This window comes from Eretmochelys imbricata, chromosome 1 (assembly GCF_965152235.1).
Source record: "Eretmochelys imbricata isolate rEreImb1 chromosome 1, rEreImb1.hap1, whole genome shotgun sequence".
In the NCBI taxonomy this organism is placed as follows: domain Eukaryota; kingdom Metazoa; phylum Chordata; order Testudines; family Cheloniidae; genus Eretmochelys; species Eretmochelys imbricata.
Window position 1 is genome coordinate 45,428,605 of NC_135572.1, and position 26,438 is coordinate 45,455,042.

Consider the following 26,438-nt stretch of genomic DNA (forward strand, 5'->3'; position numbering starts at 1 on the left):
GTCCTGTCAGGATCTGGGTCTATCTGTGCTAAGTGCAACACAAACATACAGAAATACATGGACCCTGCCCTGAAATACTTCCAACCTAAGGGCCCACTCCCACAAAGAGAGGAGTGCAGGGGGGTGCTTGTGTAGATCCACAAAGGGGACTTAAGCTCAACATTGCAATGGCTTAATTTAGGCATCCTGCCACTTAATGGCATCCTCAACCATGGGCGGCGGGTATAATAGGCCAGGGGAGGCTCTGCCTCCTCCAGTGCTGCTGCAGCCACCAGACCCCCATTTGCAGGGTTTGGCAGAGATGTTTTTGCTTTATTATGCCCTATGCAGGTTCTGGGGCAACTGAGGAGGCACATACCACCTCAGCTGCCCTGGAACCTGCATGGGGCATATCAAAAGCATCTTCTAACAGATGCTTTTCCCCTGTGTGGGTTAGGTCAGGGGAGGGGAGACATGGCACGGCTTCGGCCAGCCCAAGGCTTCTCCAGGCAGTAGCTGGGAAGGGAGGCTTGGTGCTTCGGCCAGTCCGGGGCTCCTCTGGCTGAGGGGGGAGCGCTCAGGGCTTTGGCTAGTCAGGGCTCCTGCAGCTGTGGGGGGGGCGGCGCTCTGTGTGGGAGGGTGGCGGGGGGGCGGCGAGGGGTCTCAGGCTCCGGCCATGGGGAGGGTGTGGATGGAAGGGGCAGAGCCGGGGGCTAGCCTCCCCAAAGGGGAGCTCCACCCAGCACCCATGTCCTCAACTCCATGTTAGGTACCCAGGCTCTCTATACAAGGCATGGGGAGAGTTAGGCCCTTAAAAATGGGATCCACAAAAGACAGCACGCTGAGCTGGAAGCTACCTAAGATCACCAATAGGCCACACCTCTGTCCTTCGTATTTCCTAAGCACCTCTTCTCCAGGGGACCTCCATGCTTAAATCCAGGTCAGAGGGGATGATGCCACCTCCCCTTATAGCACTCACTCAGCAAGTGGAGATCCCCAATCCCGCCTGATGTAGAGCAGGGATTTAAACCTATGTCTTCCAACCCTCAGGAGAGTGCTCTAAGCTATGGAGTATTCTGGAGGGTGTCTCACTCTCTCCTGTTGAAGCCTTCCACTTTATATAAAAATACACTGGAATAAGAATTTGAATGTATGTCTCCTCCCACATCCCGCTGAATGGTCTAACCACCAGCTTATAGTCAATCTCGCTCTGCCTGGCCCATTCACTAACTACTTATACAAAGTGGAATGGCTTCAAAAGGAGCGATTGAGACCCCCCCCAACCCGTAACAGCCCAATGGTTAAGGCAGTCTCTGGAAAAGTGAGAGATGTGGGTCCAAATCCCTGCTCTACACCAGGCAGAGGGGGGAATTGAGTCTGGGTCTCCAACACCCTATGTGAATGCTGTAACCACTGGGCCACAGGTTACAAGAAAAGGCCAGAGGCGTACCAGTACCAGTGTTTGGGGTGCGGTTAGGGTCCTCTAAGGCCATCTGGGTCCTTCAGTTTCCCCTAGCTCCCTATCCCTGCCCTTGGCTAATCCATGCCCTTCCTTCCTAAACTTCCTGAGAATCCATCTCTCTCTTCTACCCTTTGAATCTTTATTGAAGCCGCTAATTGGACTCACCTGGCTTCTTTTGTTCTGCTCCTGGTAAATTCCTCTCTCCACTTCCTGCCCCCCTCAGAGAAAGGGTAAAACTGTTTTTTCCTCAGCCTAAATTCACCCATTGTTCCAAGATGTTATCACCTGAATAGGGTCATTGAGTTCTAATGATCCTCCATTGTATGTGGTCTAGTGACACAGCCCTGCTAGCCCATGGTTGGTACACATAGCTGGAAGAGCATTCATGCTACAGCAATTTTCATAGTAACTTCATTATCACACCCAGAACTCACAACTTGTACAGGCAGAACCCCCAAATCATCCCAGAATATACTTTATAATTTCCTGTACACCATAACCAAGAAAAAAGAAAAGGAGTACTTGTGGCACCTTAGAGACTAACCAATTTATTTGAGCATAAGCTTTCGTGAGCTACAGCTCACTTCATCGGATGCATACTGTGGAAAATACAGAAGATGTTTTTATACACACATCATTGATCCACTTTCCTACAGCAACAGTTCAGTTCCTTTGCCCATATTTGTGCAACAATTTCCAGGGATGCAACCAAAACTGTTTAAAAAAATGCCTGAGCATTTTAATGGCGCTAGTAACTAAATCCATTGGGAAACCCTAGACTAATTTATGTTCATAGAATCATAGAATCATAGAATATCAGGGTTGGAAGGGACCCCAGAAGGTCATCTAGTCCAACCCCCTGCTCGAAGCAGGACCAATTCCCAGTTAAATCATCCCAGCCAGGGCTTTGTCAAGCCTGACCTTAAAAACCTCTAAGGAAGGAGATTCTACCACCTCCCTAGGTAACGCATTCCAGTGTTTCACCACCCTCTTAGTGAAAAAGTTTTTCCTAATATCCAATCTAAACCTCCCCCACTGCAACTTGAGACCATTACTCCTCGTTCTGTCATCTGCTACCATTGAGAACAGTCTAGAGCCATCCTCTTTGGAACCCCCTTTCAGGTAGTTGAAAGCAGCTATCAAATCCCCCCTCATTCTTCTCTTCTGCAGGCTAAACAATCCCAGCTCCCTCAGCCTCTCTTCATAAGTCATGTGTTCTAGACCCCTAATCATTTTTGTTGCCCTTCACTGGACTCTCTCCAATTTATCCACATCCTTCTTGTAGTGTGGGGCCCAAAACTGGACACAGTACTCCAGATGAGGCCTCACCAATGTCGAATAGAGGGGAACGATCACGTCCCTCGATCTGCTCGCTATGCCCCTACTTATACATCCCAAAACGCCATTGGCCTTCTTGGCAACAAGGGCACACTGCTGACTCATATCCAGCTTCTCGTCCACTATCACCCCTAGGTCCTTTTCCGCAGAACTGCTGCCTAGCCATTCGGTCCCTAGTCTGTAGCGGTGCATTGGATTCTTCCATCCTAAGTGCAGGACCCTGCACTTATCCTTATTGAACCTCATCAGATTTCTTTTGGCCCAATCCTCCAATTTGTCTAGGTCCTTCTGTATCCTATCCCTCCCCTCCAGCGTATCTACCACTCCTCCCAGTTTAGTATCATCCGCAAATTTGCTGAGAGTGCAATCCACACCATCCTCCAGATCATTTATGAAGATATTGAACAAAACCGGCCCCAGGACCGACCCTTGGGGCACGCCACTTGACACCGGCTGCCAACTAGACATGGAGCCATTGATCACTACCCGTTGAGCCCGACAATCTAGCCAGCTTTCTACCCACCTTATAGTGCATTCATCCAGCCCATACTTCCTTAACTTGCTGACAAGAATACTGTGGGAGACCGTGTCAAAAGCTTTGCTAAAGTCAAGAAACAATACATCCACTGCTTTCCCTTCATCCACAGAACCAGTAATCTCATCATAAAAGGCGATTAGATTAGTCAGGCATGACCTTCCCTTGGTGAATCCATGCTGGCTGTTCCTGATCACTTTCCTCTCATGCAAGTGCATCAGGATTGATTCTTTGAGGACCTGCTCCATGATTTTTCCAGGGACTGAGGTGAGGCTGACTGGCCTGTAGTTCCCAGGATCCTCCTTCTTCCCTTTTTTAAAGATTGGCACTACATTAGCCTTTTTCCAGTCATCTGGGACTTCCCCGGTTCACCACGAGTTTTCAAAGATAATGGCCAATGACTCTGCAATCACAGCCGCCAATTCCTTCAGCACTCTCGGATGCAACTCGTCCGGCCCCATGGACTTGTGCACGTCCAGCTTTTCTAAATAGTCCCTAACCACCTCTATCTCCACAGAGGGCTGGCCATCTCTTCCCCATTTTGTGATGCCCAGCGCAGCACAAAGATGTTCATTCTTTCTGTATAGTAATTAAATGTTAAAGGTTTATTAATTACAAGGTTGACCATTTAAATTCAGCAATTCAGCATGCTGTGTTACTGATGTGATAAAATTTAGGAGCAGCTATAGCCTGAATTAATTTATGAGGCTACTTCTTTCTAGGTATACTTGGTCTGGCCTCAGAGGAGGGGATGGACTTGATGAGCTATCGCAGCCCTTTCCAGTCCTACATTTCTAGGATTCTGGGTTGATGATGGAACTGCCTAGATTCCTAGAATTAATTTTAGTACACTATGAAAGTGTAGCAATAAGTCTTCAGGGAAGGGTGGTTATATTTAGAGGTCCATTTACTTATTTTATGTACTGCAGGCACTTTCGGCACCAGTGGAGTTCTGATATTTCTAGGTCTCACTGCTTGTTTGGCAGTCATATTTTATACCAGCCTGACAACAGCAGTATATTTAACTGCCTGTAACTGACTGGCAGCTATTGTATTTGATTTCCTGCCTTATTGTGTCCTCACCATGTGTCAAGGGTTAAGCCTTACTCATTACATTCTTGTGTAAGACCCTCCCCTATGCTTGAACCTTTACAATGAGATGGGTTAAGCATGCTGCATGTAGGGCTTAAAAAACCTGGGTCACCAGGTTTTGGTTTTATGGAACTGGATATGAACCATCCTTGGTTTCTGTTATATCCACTCAACCAAAATATAAATTGGAGCAGAATTGGGGGTTGGATAAAAAGTTACAGGCGTAGCCCATTCTATAGGATTCCTCATAACAAGTATATTAATTCTCCACAAATTATACTGACATCAAGTGGAATCACCCTGATTAGCTTGGCACCTCTTTGGCTGCCAGTGCAAGGCCTCTTCTGCGCAGCTCCTTCTCTTCAAAATGCACACACCCACCTTGCCACATCTACTTCTGTAACTGCCAAAAAGCTTCACTCTTCCCAGCTGGCTGTACTCACTAAGTGGAATGGCCCACTGAGCACTGCAGACTTTGAATCCACAGGCCCCGTTCATAAAAGCAAGGATTATCAGAGGCTCTCAAACTTCATTGCACCGCGACCCCTTTCTGACAACAAAAATTACTACACGACCCCAGGAGGGGGGACTGAACCCTGAGGCCGCCTGAGTCCCGCTGCCCTGGTGTGTGTCAAAAATGAAGCCCGAGCTCCACCATACCAGGTAGAGATGGGGGTGGGGCGGCAAAGCCAAAGTCCAAGGGCTTCAGCCTTGGGCAGGGGGCCTGTAGTCTCAGTCCTGCCACCCAGGGCTGAAGCCAAAGCCCAAGCACTGCCACCCAGGGCTGAGAAGTCCATGGGCTTCAGCCCCGGGCAGTGGGGGCTCGGGCTTTGGTTTCAGCCCTAGGCCCCAGCAAGTCTAACACCAGCCCTGGTGACCCCATTAAAATGGGGTTGCAACCCACTTGGGGTCCTGACCCAGTTTGAGAACCGCTGTATTAAGAGGTGTAGTCTCAACCTCACAAGGCCCCTTGCACTCTCCATATTTCAGTGTTTACTGAAGGCCTCATGGGAGCTTGCAGTGGATCAGAATAGGGTCACAGTAAGTAAGCATTTATATAAGTTAAAGCTGAGGAATGTTGTTTAGAAGTGATTGCATGGAGCAATATAATCTGTAAATTACATCTTTACCATCAATCACATTTACTAAAACCAGTAATGTACCTAAGTAAGTCCAGAGATATTTTTAAGAGCACCGCCCCCCGCCAATTCATACCCAGGGCCTGGTTCCCGAATTTCCCCTTGCATGGGGTAACACATAGATGATCCAGGGGTACTTCCTATATTTCATCTCTCAAACCCTAGCTCAGAAAGCATTCCAAAGAAAAAGGGTCATGGCTAGGAGGTCTCTGTTCCTGGCGATCTCTGGCTGCTGGAAGAGGCCCTTGGAACCACAAGAAGCCCCCCCGTTATTTTTAAGTGAAAGTGGGATGGGTCATGGGCTCCTGTGAATTTTTGTTTATTGCCCATGACCTGCCCCTGGCTTTGACTAAAAATAACCACAACAAAATCTTAGACTTACTCATGCCTCAATGACAGGGACGGGACTAGATGACTTCTAGTCCTACATTTCTGTGAGTCTATATTTGGCAACAAGAACCTCTTTGAAAACAAATCAGACCTCTTTTTACATTATCCACCAACAAGAACCACTCCTTTTGGACTTTCTACTGCTATGCAGAAGTTGACTGATACACTGCAAATGAGAATGGTGGTATTGCTGTACTGCTAAGCGAACATAACTATTTCCAAATTAAGTGTCATTTACACACAATTGCTTTTGTGTATGCCTTCAGTATATGCAAGCATTAGACTGTTTTCCTGAATTTGAACATGATGCATGAAAATACTTGACGCTTCAGTTACTGGTGCATAAACTTGAACAATTTGTCTCCAAGGTGTGTTAATTTACACATTACAGGTTTCTTTTTGCCTTTAGGGGAGACAGCACCTTTGTAAGGCTGTATTTAGATACCAAGCTCAGTGGAGAAAACAAATAAGTGAAGGCGACTGCAGCTTTATGTTGAAGTTATACTTAGTAAGATTATTCCTCTTCTACATACATTTTTAAAAAATCTGGGGAGAAGGACAGTTTGTTTTCAGATCCTTTATATGTTAGTGGAACAGAAGGCTGCGATAATTGAAAATGAGAGAAAAAAAATCTAGGAATAGAGGTGTGTATACAAAGAGCTAACGGATCATCACCATAATTAGTCCCTGAAGAGTGGACTTCTGAAAAAAGAGATGTTTCTATCTGAGTGAATCTCCAACAGAAGACATTAAGATTTGAAGGCAGAAGGAAGTTTCTAAACAGACTCTGAAAGGGAAACCCAACAGCAAAGAAGTCATTTGGGACCATTTAAATAGTTAGAGCATAACATAAAAAACAAGGAAGTTCGGAGTTTGAGCTTTTAGCAGCAGGAGCAAACGCACCAAATCAAACAAGCAGCTGTTAGACTGCAGGTGAGACTTCAGCTACTGCTCAACATCAGCTGCTTAGACAGTTGAAAAAGGAACAAATGATGTGCTTGTTCTTGCTTCCACTGAATTCAGGGGTAGAACTCCTAATAACTTTAATAGAGGTGTAGGTGCCATGGTATTCTGAAGAGTGATATTTAAATGGCATGGTGAGCTTTTTTCAACTTCCCCATGTCCAGCAAATATATGATTATCTGCGAAGGAAAGAGATGTAATTTCCAACTTTCAAATGCCAGGCCTACAAACTCAAGCTGGAGTCAGCAAGTCAAGTTAGGTCCTTTCCTCCTCTCCCATCACCACCAGAATGAAAGTTAATCAAGCCAACTTATACTATTATTTACAGCTGCAGAACCCCAATTGTCTTCCATACATTTGTGCAGGGGTGTGGGAAACTGGCCCTTAAACTCTCTTGAAGATGTACAAGGAACACTCTGATCAGTACAGGCTGCCCAATTCTCACATATACAACCTGAATACTAAAACCTTGACTTCACGTACACAGAGTGGTCCTGTCGATTAAGAAGGCACAGTTTCTGAAGTAATTTTAATCAGCACTGTGATTTTTGTAAGACCCACTGAAAGATCATATTTCATGCATACCTATGGAAATTCAAGCTTGTATTAACAATAACAGAAATACATATCAATCTTAGTCTACGTCTTTGATGGAAAGCCCCCACCTGCATTTTGGCATGTGTCTGAAGAGCAGCTCATTCATAGACAGACATTTGTTTTCTAAGGATGCATAACAATTCTTGCTCCCTCACTGTGGCAAAATCCTGCATGGGACAAAGGCCCAATGATTCTCTCTTCGCTCCTACTGCATCCATGCACAACAGCTGGCCAGGATTCCAACCTAGTGCAGTAAGTGGAGCAGCTAACATCACTGCTAGTGTCACCATGACCCAAGGGGAAGCATGTAGCTAGGCCTCTCCCTCTTCCTACTCCACCCAGGCATATGTTGCTTTTGGCAACACAAATGGTGCTGTGAGGGTGAGTAGTACAGTATGCTAGTGTGTTCTGTGAACTCCCCAAACCATAAGTCACCCTGCTCCGTGCTGACAGGATGGCTGTGGAAACCTCCATATGATCTGGTCTACTCTCTTATATGCCCCCATACTGTAAGAACTGTAGTTAATAACTAAACTTGAAAGGATCCTGATTACCAACAAAGCACTGGTAGGCTTTGCCAGGTCAGATCTTAAAAAGAAACATGAGCTAGGTGTGACACTGCACCCCATATTCTTCATAGTGATATTATATGATCATAGCATAATTATGATGTATTTTGTGCAAGATGGGTCATGTGAGAGGTCATTGGAAAAGTTATGACTTGCTGAATATGATTATCTTATTTGTATGCATGTATCATTTTTGTATCTAAAGTTAGGAATATTGACTATGTATCTGTATTTCAATTGTGCTTACTCTGGGGGACACCCACAACTAGCCTTTCTGGTACAACAACGAAGAAGCCAGACAGTGCTGATGGCCCATCAGCAAAGACAATGGACCGTGAAAAAACTTAACCTTCCTGTGAACATTCCAGACAGCCTGTAAGTAATGGCTGCTATAACTCAGCAAGATATGCAAGGTCATGTGACCAGACCACATGTCTCTGGACTCCATCTTGGGATGTCGTATTTTTCCACAAACCAAGTTTTGAAACAAAGGGTTTCTGCCATATGCTAAAGCTATGTAAGGCAGAGAGTGACATCATCTGGTGTTCTTCACTCCCCACACAAGAAGACTCCTGGAAATACCTGAGGAACAAAGACTGAACTGGAGGAAGTGCTCGACCCAGCTAAAGGGATTTCTAGCCTGTGTATGAAGACCTGAGAAACTCAAGTTGTAAAGCTAATGCAGCTTGTGCCTTAAGAATCTACAAGTCTGCCTGTACCATCTGCTATTCATATCCAATCTATCTAGTACTGTATATTAAGCTTAGGTTATGTTTTTGTTTATTTGCCAGGTAATCTGCTTTGATCTGTTTGCTATCACTCAATCACTTAAAAGCTATCTTTTGTAATTAATAAAATTTATGTTTTAATCTAAACCAGAAATTTTGGACTAAAGTGCCTGGGAATCTTAGCTCAGAGAAGCTGTTGCATATTCCTCTCCACACAGGGAGGGGAAGGGGCGAACTCTATGAGCTTACGCTATACAGTTCCCTGTGCAGCTCAAAACAATATAATTTTGGGTTTATGCTTTAGAGGGAGCACATGCCTGGAGAGCTGAGAGTTACCTTGGCTTTAGCCTTTCTACTGTTGGTTCGTTCAGTGGCTAGTCAGAGATCCTGCATGTAACTTCAGCTGGGTGTGTCCCTACATGTGTGTATGCTGGTGCAAGTGTAAGACCAGGAGCGTGTCTGCAGCTTATCACAGCAGCACAGTGTGAGAGGGAGCCCAGGCTCGTGGGTCAGAGGGCTCAGTGGTACCCCACTTCCAGGTGGCACCCCAGGGGAAACCTGTCACACTAGGATTAAATAATTTTGAGTTGCATAAAAGCTTCTTAAATGTTTATTATTTTTTCAACAAGTGTTTATGTTCAAATGAGGCAGGCATTCTTAGAATTGTCATTTTGACTGATCTGACTGCTGTCTGTTGGAAGACAACAACTGTCAGAGACACTGCATAGAATTATGTACATTTCAAAATGTCACTAATCCAATCCACTTTCAAATAAGAACTTGTCAACATTAAGCATTGTGTAAAACCACATGCAAAAATTGCTATAAAGAAGCTTAAATAGAACCAAACTTGCAGGTTTTCAGAAAGGATATTTCAATATTAAAAAAATATACTGTGTATTAAATTGAGCATTTCAAGTAACTTAAATATCTTTAGCAAACATGTCCAGCAAGATATCCTTCTGTAAAAGAAATTGTTCTTAGAACAAAAAGCTAATGAATGGCTATTTAGACACCAATTTCTCAACACAGTAGCAAGCCTGTGTGAAACTATGTGTAATCTAAATAAAGTGAGTCCACTGTTAAAAACAAACATACATTTAGCAGGACTGATTAACTATTACATTTCTATATATACAAAAGTGCTTGGCATAAAAATATTACCTAAAAAAATATAAATTTTATTAAGATCATTTGGCTCTACACATACTACTAGATCTGCGCTTTGGAAGGAGAAACATAGTATTTACACTAAGTTTAGGCAACTTTCCTATATTGTATCTTTAAACAAGTCAAACAAAAATCTCCACGCAAATGTACCTTTATCCAAATTATAATTCATCCTATTTGGCTCACCATAAATATAGCAATTCATTGAATACTAAACAATATAAATAACTTTATCCATTGTCTGCTGCGTTAGTCCCTAATACAGGCTGCCGACAAATTGGGCAAGTAGAATTTTCAGAAAGCCAGCGATCAATACAATGAACATGAAACTCATGCATGCATGGTAACTGCCTTAGCTTGTTCCCGGTTACATATTCGTTGATACAAACACTACATGTTTTACTTATTTCACTCTCTGTGTGGCTGTCCCCATAGTTCCGGGTAGACAGATTGTCAATCTGCTCTTTGGTTAAACCTCTCAAGTGCTCGTCGTCATCATCTTCATTTAGCAAGAAGAAATGTGCAAGACGAAGAATGGGCAGTGTTCCATTTTCAACCAAGTTGTTTGCCTCTTGAGACTGTCTGCTTTCCCGATTTTCATTATTGAGACTATAATGTTGAGTCCCATCATTCTCTCCATTTGTTTCACTACTACCTTCTTCAACATATCTATGCCTAACTGAAGTCTCACTTAATTCACTATCATCATTTACTGTGTGTGAGTTATTCAACTCTGATTGTATATCTAATAAGTGCTGACTGCCCCTCTGAATTTCTGAATTTGATTCAGTCTCCATTAAGGAGCTTAGTTCTCCAAAACCAGTCATAATTTGCCTTAGAATTGATCGAAGAGCCACTGATGAAGGTTCACCAACACCAGTTTCTGAAATTCTACGAAGAGGGATCCGTATAGTGCTAACGTAGGTTCGTATACCTGCACGTTCTGATCGGGAAATTGTACGGCGAAATCCACCACTATCACTTTCGAAAGTAACTGTGTTTTCTGCTATTCCCACTCTAGAGCGTGTTCTACTAGCAATACTCTCCCTATCTCTATTTTCCCCAGGACGAATTCTTCTTACCTGAAGATCTAGTGTAATAGTTGGATGTCTTCTAACTGCAGCTGTTGATCTACTAGATTCATCCTCTTCCAATGTTATTCCTAATGTTGGGGCTGAACTAAAAAATTGTGGCGTCTGTGTGCTACCTACTGTTTGTTCATCTGGCGCAGAGGGAGGCTGAGCTGTATATCTCCTAGTAGACCTTCTAGAGATTTGCTGTAAATTCCTACTTTGCCTCAGACTTTGCTCCTCAGAATTAGTAGAGCCATCTTGTCTTTGCAATGGAGAACGGCTTCGACTACTCAAGGTAGATCTTAACCTTAGAATTCCTAGTCTTTGTCTTGTACTCATCTGAACATTAGCTCTAGCTCTACCTCTCTGGAGATCAGTGGATGTGACTGTTTCTTGCATTTCTCTTCGCCTAACAACACTGTGTTCACCAGTATCTGAAGAAATATTATGTGCTGTGCTTCTTGTTCTGTAAAGGCCTGTTGACTCCCTAGTTCTTCTTCTGAGCCTTCCCAAGACAGGAGAAGAGGTTTCTTCAGCACTTTGTACCACAGAATTTCTCACAGTTCTGGTTCTTGCAGTGTTAGAAGTTTCACCATGAGAATCTCTTGATGTCCTGCTCCTAGTTCGTGTAGCTATAGGACTGACTGCTCTTTGATGTCGATTGTCCATATGCATTGTGCTAGTATCCAAGTGTGAAATGTCCATATATTCATCACTAGAAGCTTCAAAACTATTATGTTCATGATTTATGTTGATTTCAAGACTAAACCGGAATTCCCCGCTATTTGGATTTGTCCGACTCACAGCTCTCCAAGTTTGGTTCCCACTCTGTCCACTGCGAGTAGCATTTCCTGTGCGACGAAATGTGTTCAGCCACTCTAGCAGAGAGTCACCATTTGAATTTTCCCCAAGAACTTCTGAATCTGTAAAAAACAGATAAAGAACTCTAATTTACACATTTTGCATATCATGATGCACTCTAAACCATAGATTACCTACAAGCCTTTTTAAAGCTTTCTTCTTGATTTACATTGTTTCATGCATCCAACGAAGTGGGTATTCACCCACGAAAGCTTATGCTCCAACACATCTGTTAATCTGTAAGGTTCCACAGGACTCTTTGCCGCTTTTACAGATCCAGACTAACATGGCTACCCCTCTGATAATTGGTTTAGTAGTATGTGAGATTTGTGGCAAAGATTTAATAGATTCTGAAGGTCAGAAGGGGCCATTATGATCATCTAGTTGGACCACCTGTTTAACACAAGCCATAGAATTCCCCCAAAATATTTTTAGAACATATATTTTAGAAAAAATCCAATCTTGATTTAAAAATTGCCAGTGATTGAGAATCCACCACAGCCCTTTGTAAATTGTACCAATGGCTAACTACCCACACTGTTAAAAATTTATGCCTTATTTCCAGTCTGAATTTATCCAGCTTCAACTTCCAGCCATTGGCTCACCTTATATCTTTCTCTACTAGACTGAAAAGCCCATTATCAAATATTTGTTCCCTGTGTAGGTACTTATAGACTGTAATCAAGTCATCCCTTAGCTTTCTCATTGGTAAACTAAATGGACTGAGCAATTTGAAGGGCATGTTTTCTAATCCTTTAATCATTCTCATGACTCTTCTCTGAACCCTCCCCAACTGATCAACCTCCAAGCTGAAAAAAGATAACTAAAGGAGACCAGGATTTTAGTGATTTACAAAAGGTGTAGTATTTATTAGATGTCACATAATGGATTCTAATTCCATTCATATGATGCTGAAGTTGCAATGTAATCATGGTTTTCAACAGCTTCTGAAGCCTCTGAAGATTTAAATGAGATCCATATAGATACTCCACACTGGATTTATTTGTAGCATTTTTTAAGTCCAAGTTGTAATTATGGATAAGGAGAAAAAGGCACTATACTTTCTGCTTTACCAAGAAGGTTTCCATTTGCTCGATTTTCGTATGTCTGCAGTGCTATAAAGAAGAGTTCCCAATGCACCCATTCCCACTGATTAAACAAGTGGTCCCCAAACTGTGGGGCACGCCCTCCTAGAGGGCATGGAGGAACGTCCAAGGGGTGCAGCGGGGCCTGGGCCTGACCCTATGGAGGAGGGAGCACCACCCAGGCCTGCTCTGCCCCCAGCTCCGCCCTGCCCCGGCCCCCACTCCTGGCCGCTAGTCCTCCACTCCCACTCCTGGCCACAGACCCTGGCCAGGCTGTGACTTCACACATGGCACGGGGGACACAGGCACATTCCATTACTTCTGGTGGGGGGACGCAAGAGGAAAAGTTTCCTCTGGTACCACTGGATTAAATTGTTTTAAAAAGTGGGGGAAGAAGTCAAATGGAATCATCAAGCCCACACAAGTGCACTGGGGATTATATACAGATAGTCAAATATGATTAACTGATTTTCAGTTTCATAAGATCTTGGCTATAAATATAAACAAAACAATTCATTGCAAATAGTTTAATTAGATTATAAGATATCACTTAGCTGTTGATTAAGTCATCATATCCAGTCATAATACAGGATGAAAATGAATGAAGTATAAATCTTCATGGTTCAAGGCACAGGCCAGCCACTAACTGTCTGGGGTTAGGAAAAAAAGTTTCCACCTGGACAGGTTACTTAATAACTGGGTAGTATGAACTTTCTTGCATCTTCCTCTAAAGTACTGAATACTAGCCACGGTCAGAAACAAAAACTCTGGATTACAAGGACTAATGGTCCGATTTAGTTTGGCTCTCAAGTATATGAAAAGCATACATGAAAGATATATGCCCCACAACATCTATGACTTTGCTTTCCCAACCTGTTACACATAATGACTCAATCAAGGTATTTCTCCTGCAAGCTGGGATGAAATAAAGACACATTTTCAGTTTAATTTGGAAAGCATTCATATGCTGTAGGGATGGAGTCAATAAGCATTTGTCTTCTGATTATGTGAATTTATTCTACTTGAGAGCTGCTAGGTAGCTGGTATGCTGAGATGCCTATTATGTATTATATACTACTCTTTCTTTATCCTTCCTCATTTGTTTGATTCTACCTGTTGTCTTCTCTTACTTTTAGATTGTCTATTGCAGGGGTCGGCAACCTTTCAGAAGTGGTGTACCGAGTCTTCATTTATTCACTCTAATTTAAGGTTTTGTGTGCCAGTAAAACATTTTAATGTTTTTAGAAGGTCTCTTTCTATAAGTCTATAATATATAACTAAACTATTGTTGTATGTAAAGTAAATAAAGTTTTTAAAATGTTTAAGAAGCTTCATTTAAAATTAAATTAAAATGCAGATCCCCCCGGACCAGTGGCCAGGACCCAGGCAGTGTGAGTGCCACTGAAAATCAGCTTGCGTGCCGCCTTTGGCACATGTGCCATAGGTTGCCTACCCCTGGTCTATTGTTTTATTAAGCATTTGTACAGTGCCTAGCACAATGGGATTCTAAATCCATGAGTGGGGCTCCTGGCTGCTACAACACTAGAAATACTACTACAACTGAAGCCGCTACATTACAGTCCTCATCAAGAAAAACTGGCTAATCATTCAGCTTTCTCTCAATGGTTAATAAAGACACAGACAAAATATTTCAATTTTAAAGTGCCACATTTTTACTGTCGACTTAGAATTATCCCTTGGACTCTGGGAAATTAAGTCTGTTTCCCTGCCCAACTCTTTTCTCCACCCACTTATATGTACAGGTTTCCTTCCTGCCCACAGAGAGGGATGTTAAGTTTTGGCAGGATTTTGTTTACAGAAAAAAAAAATGATTCCCCACTCTGAAAAATGAAACCCCTCGTCCCTATACAAATGGAACAAGATTTTGGCCCAGTCAGATTCATGAAGGGAAGAAGTTAATCAAATTTTGGGCCATTAATTTGGGAATATCCACTTAACTATTGATAGTCTTTTTTGACTAAACATCTATCTAGGGAGCTAATATTAATTTCAACACAGAATTTACCTTGTTCTAAAGAAGGGAAAGTTTGTTGTTGTTGTTTTTTTAAAAGATTAACTTTAGTTTTTCAGATGGCTATCACTTCTCTTCTTATGTTAGCTGTTTTGCCAACTTCTATAATAAATAAGAAAATAGCTTAATCTAGCCTTATTTTTCAGAGGCAGAAACAAATAAGTGAATTATTTCTGTGCAACTATTGCTTTTTGAAGGAGAATGGTCAGGGTAAGTAATTTGTTGCAAATCTAAATCAGTTATTGTGAAGTACTATAAGTTAATTTACTTTCACATCATTAGGATATAAACTCTATTCATTTTGCTACTTGGAGAAAAAGAGCTACATAGAACAAAGAAGAAACAGACTTAGTATGGATGTCACTTGAACAGACCAGTATTTTAATATACAGAAAAATTTAATGCTTTATCTGTAGAAGTAAATAAAGAAAGCTTACCTCCAGCAGTTTCTCCTTCACCTTCCCTATTTTCTACATCAGTTTGGGATGCTAGATGCTCCTTTGCCCCCTCTAGACGTTGCTGTAGCTCTTCTGCTGTTATTTCTCCTGAAATAGTTCACATATTTAGGTAATATATGCCCTCAGCCTTTCAGTAAGATATTTTGATTGTCTCAAAAACGTTTGCATATTACTTGTTTATACAAGCATAACAATGAAATAGTTTCCTATATTTCTTTTGTTACTGACAATTTTCAGAAATAAAGTAAAAACAGTAAAACATTGGAGAGACATCAGCATGATTATAAAATTACAATCAATACAAATACAGACAATACAATAAAAAGTAGGCACCAGAAATAAAGAGGCTACATGTATCTAAGCAGAAGACTGCATGTCATTATAACCTGCCAACCTATTAGCATCAGTATGTTCTACGAATTCAGACGCTGAAGAAATTCTCTTCTATACAAGGTGTACTTTAAGTACGATATTTGTAAATGAATATTTTAATTATTGTATGTGTGCCCAGAGGTTGTAACTTGGATGCATATTATAAATCTAAACATTATGCTGGGAGGATGAATTTTTGTTTCTCAAGCTTTAATATCCATTTAAAATTGTTTGTTTTTTAAGACAGAGGCCATCAACTTTAAAAGAAAAAAAATCTCACTCTTCAGTCATTCCCCAGACACACAGACCAAATTGTACTTTCAGTTACACTGGCATAACACCACTCCTCATTTATACCGGTGTACTGTCTCATCTGCTGTAGCCATCCATATCTTACCAGGAGTGCCAAGAAGATTGTGGTCTCTCATTAACCTGTAGTCTTCATCACTGAGTTCATTAATGAATTGGTAATAGGCCTCTTCTCTGCTAAGGCGCTCCTGCTGCCACTGTCTCTCCTCTTCACCATGACTGTGTTCTAGGGGAGAGGCTTGTTCATCACCTCCCCGCAAACGAGACCTAGATCGATCCATGCTGAGATACACAGGCTGTTCTGAACAAAACCAAAGATCAGTACTGTGAAGTATAACTCCAGGTTATCAGTTGTTCGGTTTCTCATTTAAACTAGTTTACCTGTTAATATGAACTCGACATAAACTAAGTTGTATGTCCCTATTTGCCAGGTCAATTCACCAACAAAGAGTTTATTGGGCAAATATTTTGCTTCTTGGCTGTTTAAAACAATAATGAAAGTCACCCTCTCGCTGAAAAGACAAATAAGTTAACATACCAACTTCTTAAAGATAAATCAAACAATTACTGTTTTATTCTTAGCCTTATAAGAATACCTTAAAAATATAAAGAAATAAACACAAAAGTTTGTTTCCTTCCTCTCACTGCAATAGAGCCACTCTGAGGTGAATCACAGCAGTGGTTTGGGAGTAAGGTGAAATAGCATGGGAAATTTTGGTAAATCAAATGTAATTACCCAGCATAGAATTCTGATGAGATAACAGAGTTATTACTATAGAGAAGAGTACTAGCCATTCGATCTTTAATGACAAATAGTTAGGACTGCAGTTTTACAGCACATCTAAGGGATGCCACTTCCAGCAATATAAGACCCATAGCACCATGCTGGGGAATTGCTTCACTTCTGATAGTGTTTTTAGGTTTTTCTTTCAAGTCTCTCATCCAAACTGCAGACTGACAAATGGATGCATAACTATGTCAAGCTCAGAATCAGAGAGGAAAGACTGGATTCTCACACACACTCTTTGTTCCTTCTGCTGCCAAGAAAGACAGGAAATCAAGGATACACTGATTGCAAACCTTATTAACAAAATGTGAGCAAGCCCCCTTGTACTGGCAGATCAGCATTTTAATAGTCCATTTTTACTGGTTACAGGTTAATTAATATCCCCTTCTCACAATCCCTGGTGGAGGGTCATTTATTGTCCCATCCTTTGTCTCTTTACTTTACACTCTTTTCTTGGGTAATTTTATTTGCCCCGAGGGCTTCAGCTAACTGTCTTTCCAATCACTTCCAAATTTACCTTCCCACTGACCTGTCTCTCTTTATTCAACCCTGCATCTCAGCTTGTCTCTCTAACATCCCTTCCTGGATGTCTCATCAACTTAAACTAAAAATGGTCAAATGGAATTTCTTTCTCCCCCAGTCAAACACTGCCCATTGAGCCCCTATTAGCTGTCTCTTTTGACAGAAATACCATCCCTTCTATCATTCACACCCATAAGCTTGGAGTCATCACTGACTTCTCTTTCCTTCATCCAGGCTGTGGCTAAATTTTGTTGTTTCTTTCTCCATAATATTTTTATGATTAAACACCTTATTTATATCCACAACCAAAATTTTAGTCCAGGCCCTCATCTTCCCCACCTTGCTTATTGCATCCTCTTAAACGATACACATTGCCCCTTTCAATCTGTTCAAAACATAGCTGCTAAGTCAATCTTCCTGACCATGTCACCACTTCGCCAGATCCAACTTCCACTAAGAAAGGTATCTCCCACTGACTTTAACAGGAGTTGGATTGGGCTGTAAGTTCCTCCGTGGGCTCCCTTTTGTTCACAATGTTAAATTCAAACTTCTTGTTATCAAGGTCCTTCAGAGTTCTGCCCCCCCTCTCTACTTATCTTATTTCTTTTCACATTCACCCAAGTTTCCACACTTGCACTGATGCTAGCTCTCACTAGCCCATCATGTCTGCTTCTCCCACAATTGTCTTTGCACCTTCTTCTATGCTAATTATTGTCTGGCAAGTACTGCTATACAAAGGCTTAATCAGATGCAAAAGGTTTATAATCCAAAACAACCACCAAACAACATACATAGCACAGGAAGGGACATTCTTGGTCACTGAGTCCAGTCCTCTACTATCATAGACAATCCAGTCAGACAATTCCGTACTTTAAATTTATCAAGCTCCACCTTAAAACTAGGTAGCTTGTTTCCCCCTCTACACCTACTGGAAAGCTGTTCCAGAACCTCACTCCTCTGATGGTTAGAAACCTCCTTCTAATATCCAGCCTAAATTTATTCATGGTTAGTTTATACCCTTCTATGCTTGTGCTGACATTGTCCTTTGCCTTAAATAGCTCTTCTCCCTCCATGGTGATTGCCACCTTGATGTATTTAGAGTTAACAATCATATTTCCTCTCAGCCTAAATTTTGCTACGCTAAACAACCCAAGCCTAGTAAAATAGGCTCTCCATTTCCCTGATTATCTTAGTAGTCTTCCTCTGCGCCTTTTCCAGTTTTAAATCATTTTTCTTGAACATGGGTGACCAGAATTGTACACAGAATTCCAGCTGAGATCTTACCAATGCCTTGCACAATAGCATTAGTACTTTATCTATTCCTCTATTGGAAATAGCTCACATGTTATTGTAGAATCATATTTGACTTTTTCACAGCCACATTATACTGGTAGTTCATACTCATCTTGTGATCAACTAATGCATGTGGGTCTTTCTCCTCTCTTGTTTCCAACGGCTGAGCCCCAAGTTTAAAGCAGGAATTCTTGTTATTCCCTAAGTGCATGAGCCTGCACTTTGTATTATTAAATTTCATCCAATTTCTATTACTCCAATTCTCTATATCACCCAATTCCTCATATATAATAGTTCAGTCCTCCTCTGTACAGATGCCTCCCAACTTTGTGTCATTAGCAAATTTCATTAGCACACTTCTACTTTTTGTGCCATGGTCACTAATGAATATTAAATATTGGTCCCCAAATAGATCCTCAAGGAACTTCACTAGTAATCTCCCTCCAGATAGATAGCTCTCCTTTCAGCATAACCCTGTCTCCCTGTGATGGGGTATACCAGGACCTTTGAGGCCCCCTGCTGGAGGCCTTGCTGTCCTACTACACTTCCCCCCAGAAAAGGAGCAGCGAAGGTGGGTCCTCCATGGCTGCCTACAGAAGCTGCAGTAAAGTGGCCAATCAGCACGCAGCAGGCCCAGTTAAAAGGAGCTGCAGGGCCTGAACAGATCAGTTGCTTGCTGGGACCTGGGAGGCGAGGAAGGTACTCTTTGCTGGCTGTGGGAGCGTCAGTCCTGAGGTCAAAGTGAAGTGTGTAGGAAGCAGCCCAGGGAACAGTAGCAGCATCTACTACAGAAAGCAGTAAGTAGTTGCTTTTTACAGGCTCCTTGGGTCATGACCTGGAGTAGTGGGTGGGCCCAGGTCTGGCCACTGGTAGAGTGGCCAAAGCCTTGAGAAGGGGACAAATGTTGCTTAGAGGCCCCAGTGAAGGTCAGGACTCCATCTCCAGGGAGAAGGCCATGGGGTCACTACTCTACAACAGAGCAGGAACAGATTTTAGGCTAGCCCAGAAAGGGCTGAAAACTGAGCCTAGAGACAGGGCTCAATACATTCCAAAGACACTGTGATTGGCCCTGTTAGAGTTTTCTGTTTGTGCGGTCAGACATGTAGACTATGCATAGCTTAGCTGGAGTGGTGAGCCCCTGAAGACCTGCCTATCAAGGTTTACTGTAAACAGGGGCACTGCATGTAGCGAGCACACATCTGCACCCACCTGATGGAGGTGCTCTTTAGAGGTGGGTGGCCCTGTCATACTCTGTAATAGTCAGTTCTTTACAGTTACAGATCTTGTACTAATCCCCATCATCTGCATTTTAATTTATTTCATGTGTGGACTCTGTCAAATACTTTACTGAAACACTTTACAGACAGATTAGGTCTCCTGCATTTCCCTTGTCTAAACATATCCATTATCTAATCAAAGGTATCAGATGTTGCCAGACTAACCAAACTTGACAAACCCATGTTACATGGAGGTAAACAAAGGAATAAAATGCAAGTCTTCTCTCCCCTCCTCCCCGCGATGCAAATTCCAGATGGAATTTCTTAAAGCAAAGATGCAAAAACTAAGCTTCCACATTTAAGTCCCTGAGCTCTTCAGTCCAGATTACTATCTAGTTCCCTTAATTTCCCAAAATCTGCCCTCTTAAATCAAAAACCTTAGTTACAACCTAGTTTTGACTATTCTCCCATTTAACTTACACTGAGTCAACTAGCTATCACCTGATCCAAGGTTTATTTCTTTATGACCAGCTCTTCTACAATGTCATCTCTACTCACTAAAGCAAGTCCAAAACAGCATTACCTCCTGTTAAGTGACTATTTGCTGAAGAAATCTGGTCTTATACCCACAAATAACAAGGGCTGACCATTATTAACAGCATTTGTTTTCCAATTTATTACCTGGGAAGTTAAAATCTCACACAGACGATTTCTGGTAGTATTTCTCTCTCCAATATTAAAGAGATCTCTATGCACCTACAAATCTGATCCTGCGTATAGCAAAAGGTGAGAATCAAATTGTGAATTTATATGAAAACTAGATATCGATAAAATGAGAACTATTCCTGCCTCCTCCCAACTTTGTCAGCTAATTTCTTTAATGTAATCTCATGATGCACAGAAAGATGCATATACAAATCTTCATTCATGAAGCTGAAAACTGTCATGTCAGCTAATCTCTCTTCCTTTTCCCCACTCCCTTTCTCATGCTCAATAACATATGAGCCCTCTTTCTTCAAAGCATGTATGTGGTAGAATAAAACAATTAAGTGACTCATTTTGTTGAGTCTTATGGTAGGATGGTTAAATAGGCTCTAAGTGACTCACAAAAGCATGCAATGTTGTTGGTGTAGCTGTGTTGATCCCAGGATTAGAGACAAGGTGGGTGAGGCAATATCTTTTTATTGAACCAACTTCTGTTTGTGAAAGGAGCTTACACAAACATGAACTGTGTAAACTCAAAAGCTTGTCTGTCTCATGAATAGAAGTTGGTTCAATAACATTCTCACCCACTTGTCTCACCTGAGAACAGTAAGAAGTGTGAAATATTTAGTTACCCAGTCTGGTTAAAATAACAGTAAATGGCATCGATGCCATCTTGTATTTAACATTGACCACCAACAAAACAAGATACTTTTGTATTTGAAAGCATCACACTTGAAAAATCAGATGGACCCAGCTATGTCGCACAGTGTGAAAAATTCACACCCCTGAGCGATGCAGTTAGACTAATCCAACCGAAGCACTTGTGTGGCCAGTACTAAATCTACAGAAGAATTCTTCTGCTGGCCTACCTACACCCTCTCAGAGGTGAATTACCAGTGCTGACAGGAGAACTCTTCCTGTCGACTTATTGTACACAGTCTCTATACTAAAGTGCTACAGTTGTACAGCATCAGCACTAAATGTAGATAAGTCCTAAATTAAGGGAGTTAAACTATTAAATGGAACAAAAATGGCAATAACTCGGGCAAAACTCAGAATTCTCTTCTTTTCTAATTTCCCACAGTTTGAGAGAGAAATTATACATACCAATATGGTTTTATTCTATACACTTATAAATTCAGAACCAATACCATAACCCTTTCTAGCAAAGAATGTGCACTCACTTTAATCAGCTATATAGCTGCTTACTTTTCCTCGTGGCCTCTTTCCATCAATTTGTATCCAGGATTCAAATAAGTGATCATTTTCTGAAAGGCCCTCCTGTGGCTGCCAGGAGGGTGAGAGTTGAGTTTAGAGGAGGCGGCCTCCCTGGCAGACAGGCACACAGGACGTTGCTGTCAAGCCTGATCCTCCAGGCGAGAGGAGGTGCCCGGGCTTTGAAGAACACCTGAAACAACGGAAGTATTCCCCAAGTAACTACAGACGGGCATAAAATCTGACGCAGCGCCAAGAGCGGGAGCCGCTGGCCTGGCCCCACACCCGCCTCAGCGAAGCCCACGCAGACACCACAGCAAGGGACTGCTGGCCCTTCCCACCCCGCAGCCTCAGGGCCCCTCCAGGCGGGGAGGCTGAAGGCTGCTGGCCCTTCCCCGGCACTCGCGCGGGGATCGCTGCACTCTGCCCGGGCTGCGGCTCTGGCGCCCGTGGGGCGGGCTCCCCGCGGCCCCCTGCCCGGCGCAGCCATGGCCTGGGGCCGGCGCCTGTTCCCAGACCCAGCGCTGGGGGTGACTGACAGCGCTCCTCTCCAATCACCTGTCGTAGCCGCGGCCAGAGACCAAGTACAGCAGGGCGAGGTGGGCCCTGTCTCGGCGCCCCAGCCGGGACCCTACTCACCACGCGCGCTGCAGAGGGGCCCGCCGAGGCGGCACCCCCCGCCCCGCTGCGCGGAGCCGCCCTCTAAAACGAGGGTAAGAGGAAGAGCCCAGCGTGGGGGCGGCAGCACACACCGGCCCTGCTCACGCCTCACCTCCGAGCAGCCGCCGCCAGCGCCGGAAAGAACCCGAGTCCCCAGATCCGCGCGCTGGAGGCGGAGCGGTGATTCCCGTCCGGGTGGCCGCACTGAGCAGCGAACAAACGTTCCGCACTCAGACGGGGCCGCCCTGGGCATGCGCACAGGTGGATCTCGTCTCCCGCGGCGGACAACCTCTGGCAGGCCCCGGGCGACCCGCGAGCTGGTCTGAGGGAGTCTGAGGGGCCGGGGCTGCAGCCAGGAGGCGCTGGGAGGCGGGAGCGGGGCGGAGGGGCGCGCCTGAAGGTTTCCTTTCTCTGGTCAGTGCAGTGTTCGCAAGCGCAATGGGTAGAAAGAACAGGAGTTCTTGTGGCACCTTAGACTAACAAATTTATTAGAGCATAAGCTTTCGTGGACTACAGCTCTAATTTGTTAGCCTCTAAGGTGCCACAAGTACTCCTGCTTTTGCGGATACAGACTAACACGGCTAAACCGCAGTAGGTAGGATTGCCAACTGGCTAATCCCACAAACCCAAACGCCCTTGCCCCACCCCTTTCCCGAGTCCCCGCCCCTTCTCCAATGCCTCGCGCTGCTCATGCCAGCACCCCTCCTGCCATTGCTCGCTCTCTCACTCGGCTAGGGTAGGGGGTTGGGGTGCAGGAGGGGGCAAGGGGTACTGGCTCTGAGAGGGGGCTCAGAACAGGGGCAGGTGGTTGGGGAGAGGGAGGGGATAAGGGGTGTGGGTTCTGTCTGGGCAGTACTTATCTCTGATAGCTCCTGGGCAGCTGCACAGCGGGGCTAAGGCAGGCTGCCTGCCTGCCCTGGCCCTGTGCTGCTCCTGGAAGCAGCTGGCACATCCTTGCAGCCCCTGGGCAGGGCAGGGAGTTCTGCGTGCTGCCCTGCCTAGGCACCACCCTCACAGCTCCTATTGGCTGCAGTTCCTGGCCAATGGGAGCTGCAGAGTTGGCACTCAAAACAGGGGCAGTGAATGGAGACACCCTCTGTTTCTCATAGTGCCAGTCTCCTGTCTAGACTCTCCAACTGTAGAGTAGTGACAGTCATTTTGCCTATGGACATGGCTTCACTGCCACTGAAAACAATGGGAGGTGGCAGGCAACTTTATTAAGGCCAGTCTCACTTACACATGCAGGTAGACTGTGGGAAATAGTAGCCATTTTGCTGGCTTCAACCCCATGAACAGTAAAAGGAGATAGTGCTCATTTTGAATAAGAGGAAATTTGTGAGTTGACAACCTTTTCTCATGTTTTCATGAGACAGGTGAAAAATGCCCCCAAAGTCACTGGAGTTGCAATAAAAACAGAGTTGGCACTACTGCATTGTCCAGGACTGCTACAGCCTTGACTCACCAGCCAGCTGGTGCAGGCAGACCCCTGTATCATCCCCACTGGTGCTGGGGACATGGTGGGAAATCAAGGTCATTGCACCATTAGGTTCTAAGCTGTTAGGCTGCAGTCTTGGAAGGTGAATTATTTTTGCCAATGTGACGCCACAACAAAGTCAGTGGGGTGTACCAGGGCACAGGAGTTTGAGCATGTAGAATTGATTGGAGATTGGGATTTTAGCATTTTGGACCATACTGTCTTTTTACTTTTTGGACTTCCACCTTTTCTGCCCTTTTTCTCTTTCTTGACCCACAATCTGCCTTCTATTTTAGGGGTTCTTAACTTTTTTTTCTGAGGCCCTCCTACAACATGCTACAAAAACTCCAGGGCCCTGTGGGACTGGGGGAACCTCAGAGCTCTGGGCTGGGGGGTGGGGCCTCAGGCATAGGTGTATTTTGACTTCTGTTTTGGGTGGGCAGGGGTGCATAGGTGCTGACTTCTGCTCCCACCAGTGGGAGCAGAAGCCCTGACTCAACCCCTGCCCTGCCCCCATTCCAACCCCTTCCCCCAAAGTTTCCACCCCCCCTCCCTGCCCCTATTCCAACTCCTTCCCCAAATCCCCACCCCGGCCCTGCCTCTTGGGCACCACCTCCCCTGAGCATGCCACGTTCCCACTCCTCTTCCCCCCCCTCCCCCCCCGCTCCAAGTACACAGCCAAACAGCTGTTTGGTAGCAGCAAGGCAGAAAGCACTGGGAGGTAGGCAGAGAAGCGGGGACATGGCATGCTCAGGGGAGGAGGTGGGGTGCAGTGGGGGGATTGGCTGGTGGGTGCAGAGCACCCACTAATTTTTCCCTGTGGGTGCTCCAGCCCCAGAGCACCCACAGAGTCGGCATTTATGGGTCGAGCCAACTCTGCATGGCTGGTCAGGTATGGAGGTCACCTCCTTGCCAACTCACCTCAGCAGGCCACAACTATAACTCAAAGGTGAGGGGGGGCTCAGTTTGAAAACAGCTCAGGGTGCAGGCAGGGAATAGCTAGGGGCTCTGTGCAGGGAGGGGCTGTGCGCTGGGAGGGCTCCCCCTGCGGTAGCTGCTCCCTAAGGGCTCTGCCAGCCACGGAGCCAGGTCCCCCTGCCCAGATGGCTCTTACCAGCTGTGTGAGCAAAGGGGTCTGTGAGCTGAGGATGCTGCATGACCGCCAATGAATAGGAAAAACGGGCTGCCTGTTGGACAACAGACTCTAGGATTAGTTTATTCTCTTGTGGGATAACTACTGAGTTACAAAAATAGAGGAAATGGTATCCCTTCTGAAACTTGTCAATTCCTAATTAGTTTTTCTTTCTGTCTCCTACGCACAGGCACAGAGCTACCTAAACTTTTTCATAGTGGGGACTCCTTTTTGCATTGAGACCATCTCATAATCACTTCTCTTCTCACCAAGGAAATCTGTCAGCAAACTGGGTGTAGAACCTTCATAGATGATTGTGATGCTGGCAGACCAGGTTCCAGCTCTTGCCAAAGCTGTAGGAGTCAGCTGAGCACTGACAAATTCATAGCTGGATACCAGACCAGCTCCTCTGCATGTTAGTATTGTTCAAGATAGGTATAAGAGTGTTTAGCATTTAGACTCTCTGGAATGCTTGTAAGTTGCTGCACACATTAATTTTACATGTATAACATACTATAAGGTGATATGTAAATTTTGCTTTATAACTATAAAAATGCTTGCCCTGTGAACCCAGTCAGGAGGAATGGTCCTCAGCCCATCAAGAAGGACTCTCAAAATTAAATGGGCCATTGTGCAACATCGCTAAACAAAGATTTGGTTAACAACCCTCTCACACCCATGAAGGTGCTACTTGCAAAAAAGCTCATCCCATCAGCTTGAATGCTGGAAGAAAGGGATAAATCAGGGACAAGAGAGAACTTTCTCTTTGCTGTTTAGACTCTCACAGGGCTGGGTCTGTGAAACAGAAGCAGAGATCCCTAGGATTAACCTGGGTTAACACACATTACTAATATTCTGTCACCTTTTAAAACCATAGACTGACTAGTGTATACACGTTGCCTGCTTTAACCTGTAAATAACACTAAGGATTTATTATAGGATTGGCTACAAATGTTGTCTTTGCTGTGAGATCTGAGGTACAAATTGAGCTGATCCCTTGGGACTGGAAACAACCTGAATCTTTGGTGTATAGCACCAACTATAAGTAGGCCCAGCTTGCCTGGGTGGAAAGATAGACAATCCCCTTGGGCATTCTAGTCTGTGACTCCTTGGTAAGACTGGTACAGTGCTTCAGGAGTTCACATTTGTTACTGGGTTAGTGAAATCTAGTTATAGACCATACCATGAGTTTGGGGTGTGCCCTCAGTCTGCCCTGAGGTAGGCACTCAATCACAAATCAGTCCAGACAGCAGGACACATTTTCCCTCCCACCAAGGGAAT

The 26,438-nt window shown here is 44.1% G+C and overlaps 1 protein-coding gene across 8 annotated transcripts; it reads right to left on the minus strand.

Moving 5' to 3' along the window:
- Nucleotides 1-9,386: 9,386 nt before the first annotated feature.
- RNF6 (ring finger protein 6) lies at nt 9,387-22,778 on the minus strand. 8 transcript variants are annotated; one of them, XM_077809550.1, is made up of 7 exons: nt 22,450-22,693; nt 21,886-22,084; nt 20,653-20,741; nt 16,534-16,631; nt 16,241-16,453; nt 15,451-15,558; nt 9,387-11,958 (listed from the first exon to the last, which is right to left on the minus strand). In XM_077809550.1, exons 5-7 carry the CDS (start codon nt 16,431-16,433, stop codon nt 10,193-10,195), a joined length of 2,067 nt encoding a protein of 688 aa, XP_077665676.1. In that variant the 5' UTR covers nt 16,434-16,453; nt 16,534-16,631; nt 20,653-20,741; nt 21,886-22,084; nt 22,450-22,693; the 3' UTR covers nt 9,387-10,192. The 8 variants fall into 8 exon arrangements, with proteins under 8 accessions (XP_077665676.1, XP_077665668.1, XP_077665661.1 ...); XM_077809542.1 differs by having other exon boundaries at nt 21,861-22,084; XM_077809535.1 differs by lacking the exon at nt 16,534-16,631 and having other exon boundaries at nt 21,861-22,084.
- Between the last annotated feature and the right edge of the window lie 3,660 nt (nt 22,779-26,438).

Coding starts and splice junctions, on each gene's coding strand:
- RNF6 (XM_077809518.1), bottom strand. CDS start 16,433: ATGGATCGATCTAGGTCTCGTTTGCGGGGAGGTGATGAACAAGCCTCT. Junction 15,559..16,240: donor CAATCTTCTTGGCACTCCTG/GTAAGATATGGA, acceptor GAACTATTTCAG/GAGAAATAACAGCAGAAGAG. Junction 11,959..15,450: donor TGAAGGAGAAACTGCTGGAG/GTAAGCTTTCTT, acceptor TGTTTTTTACAG/ATTCAGAAGTTCTTGGGGAA.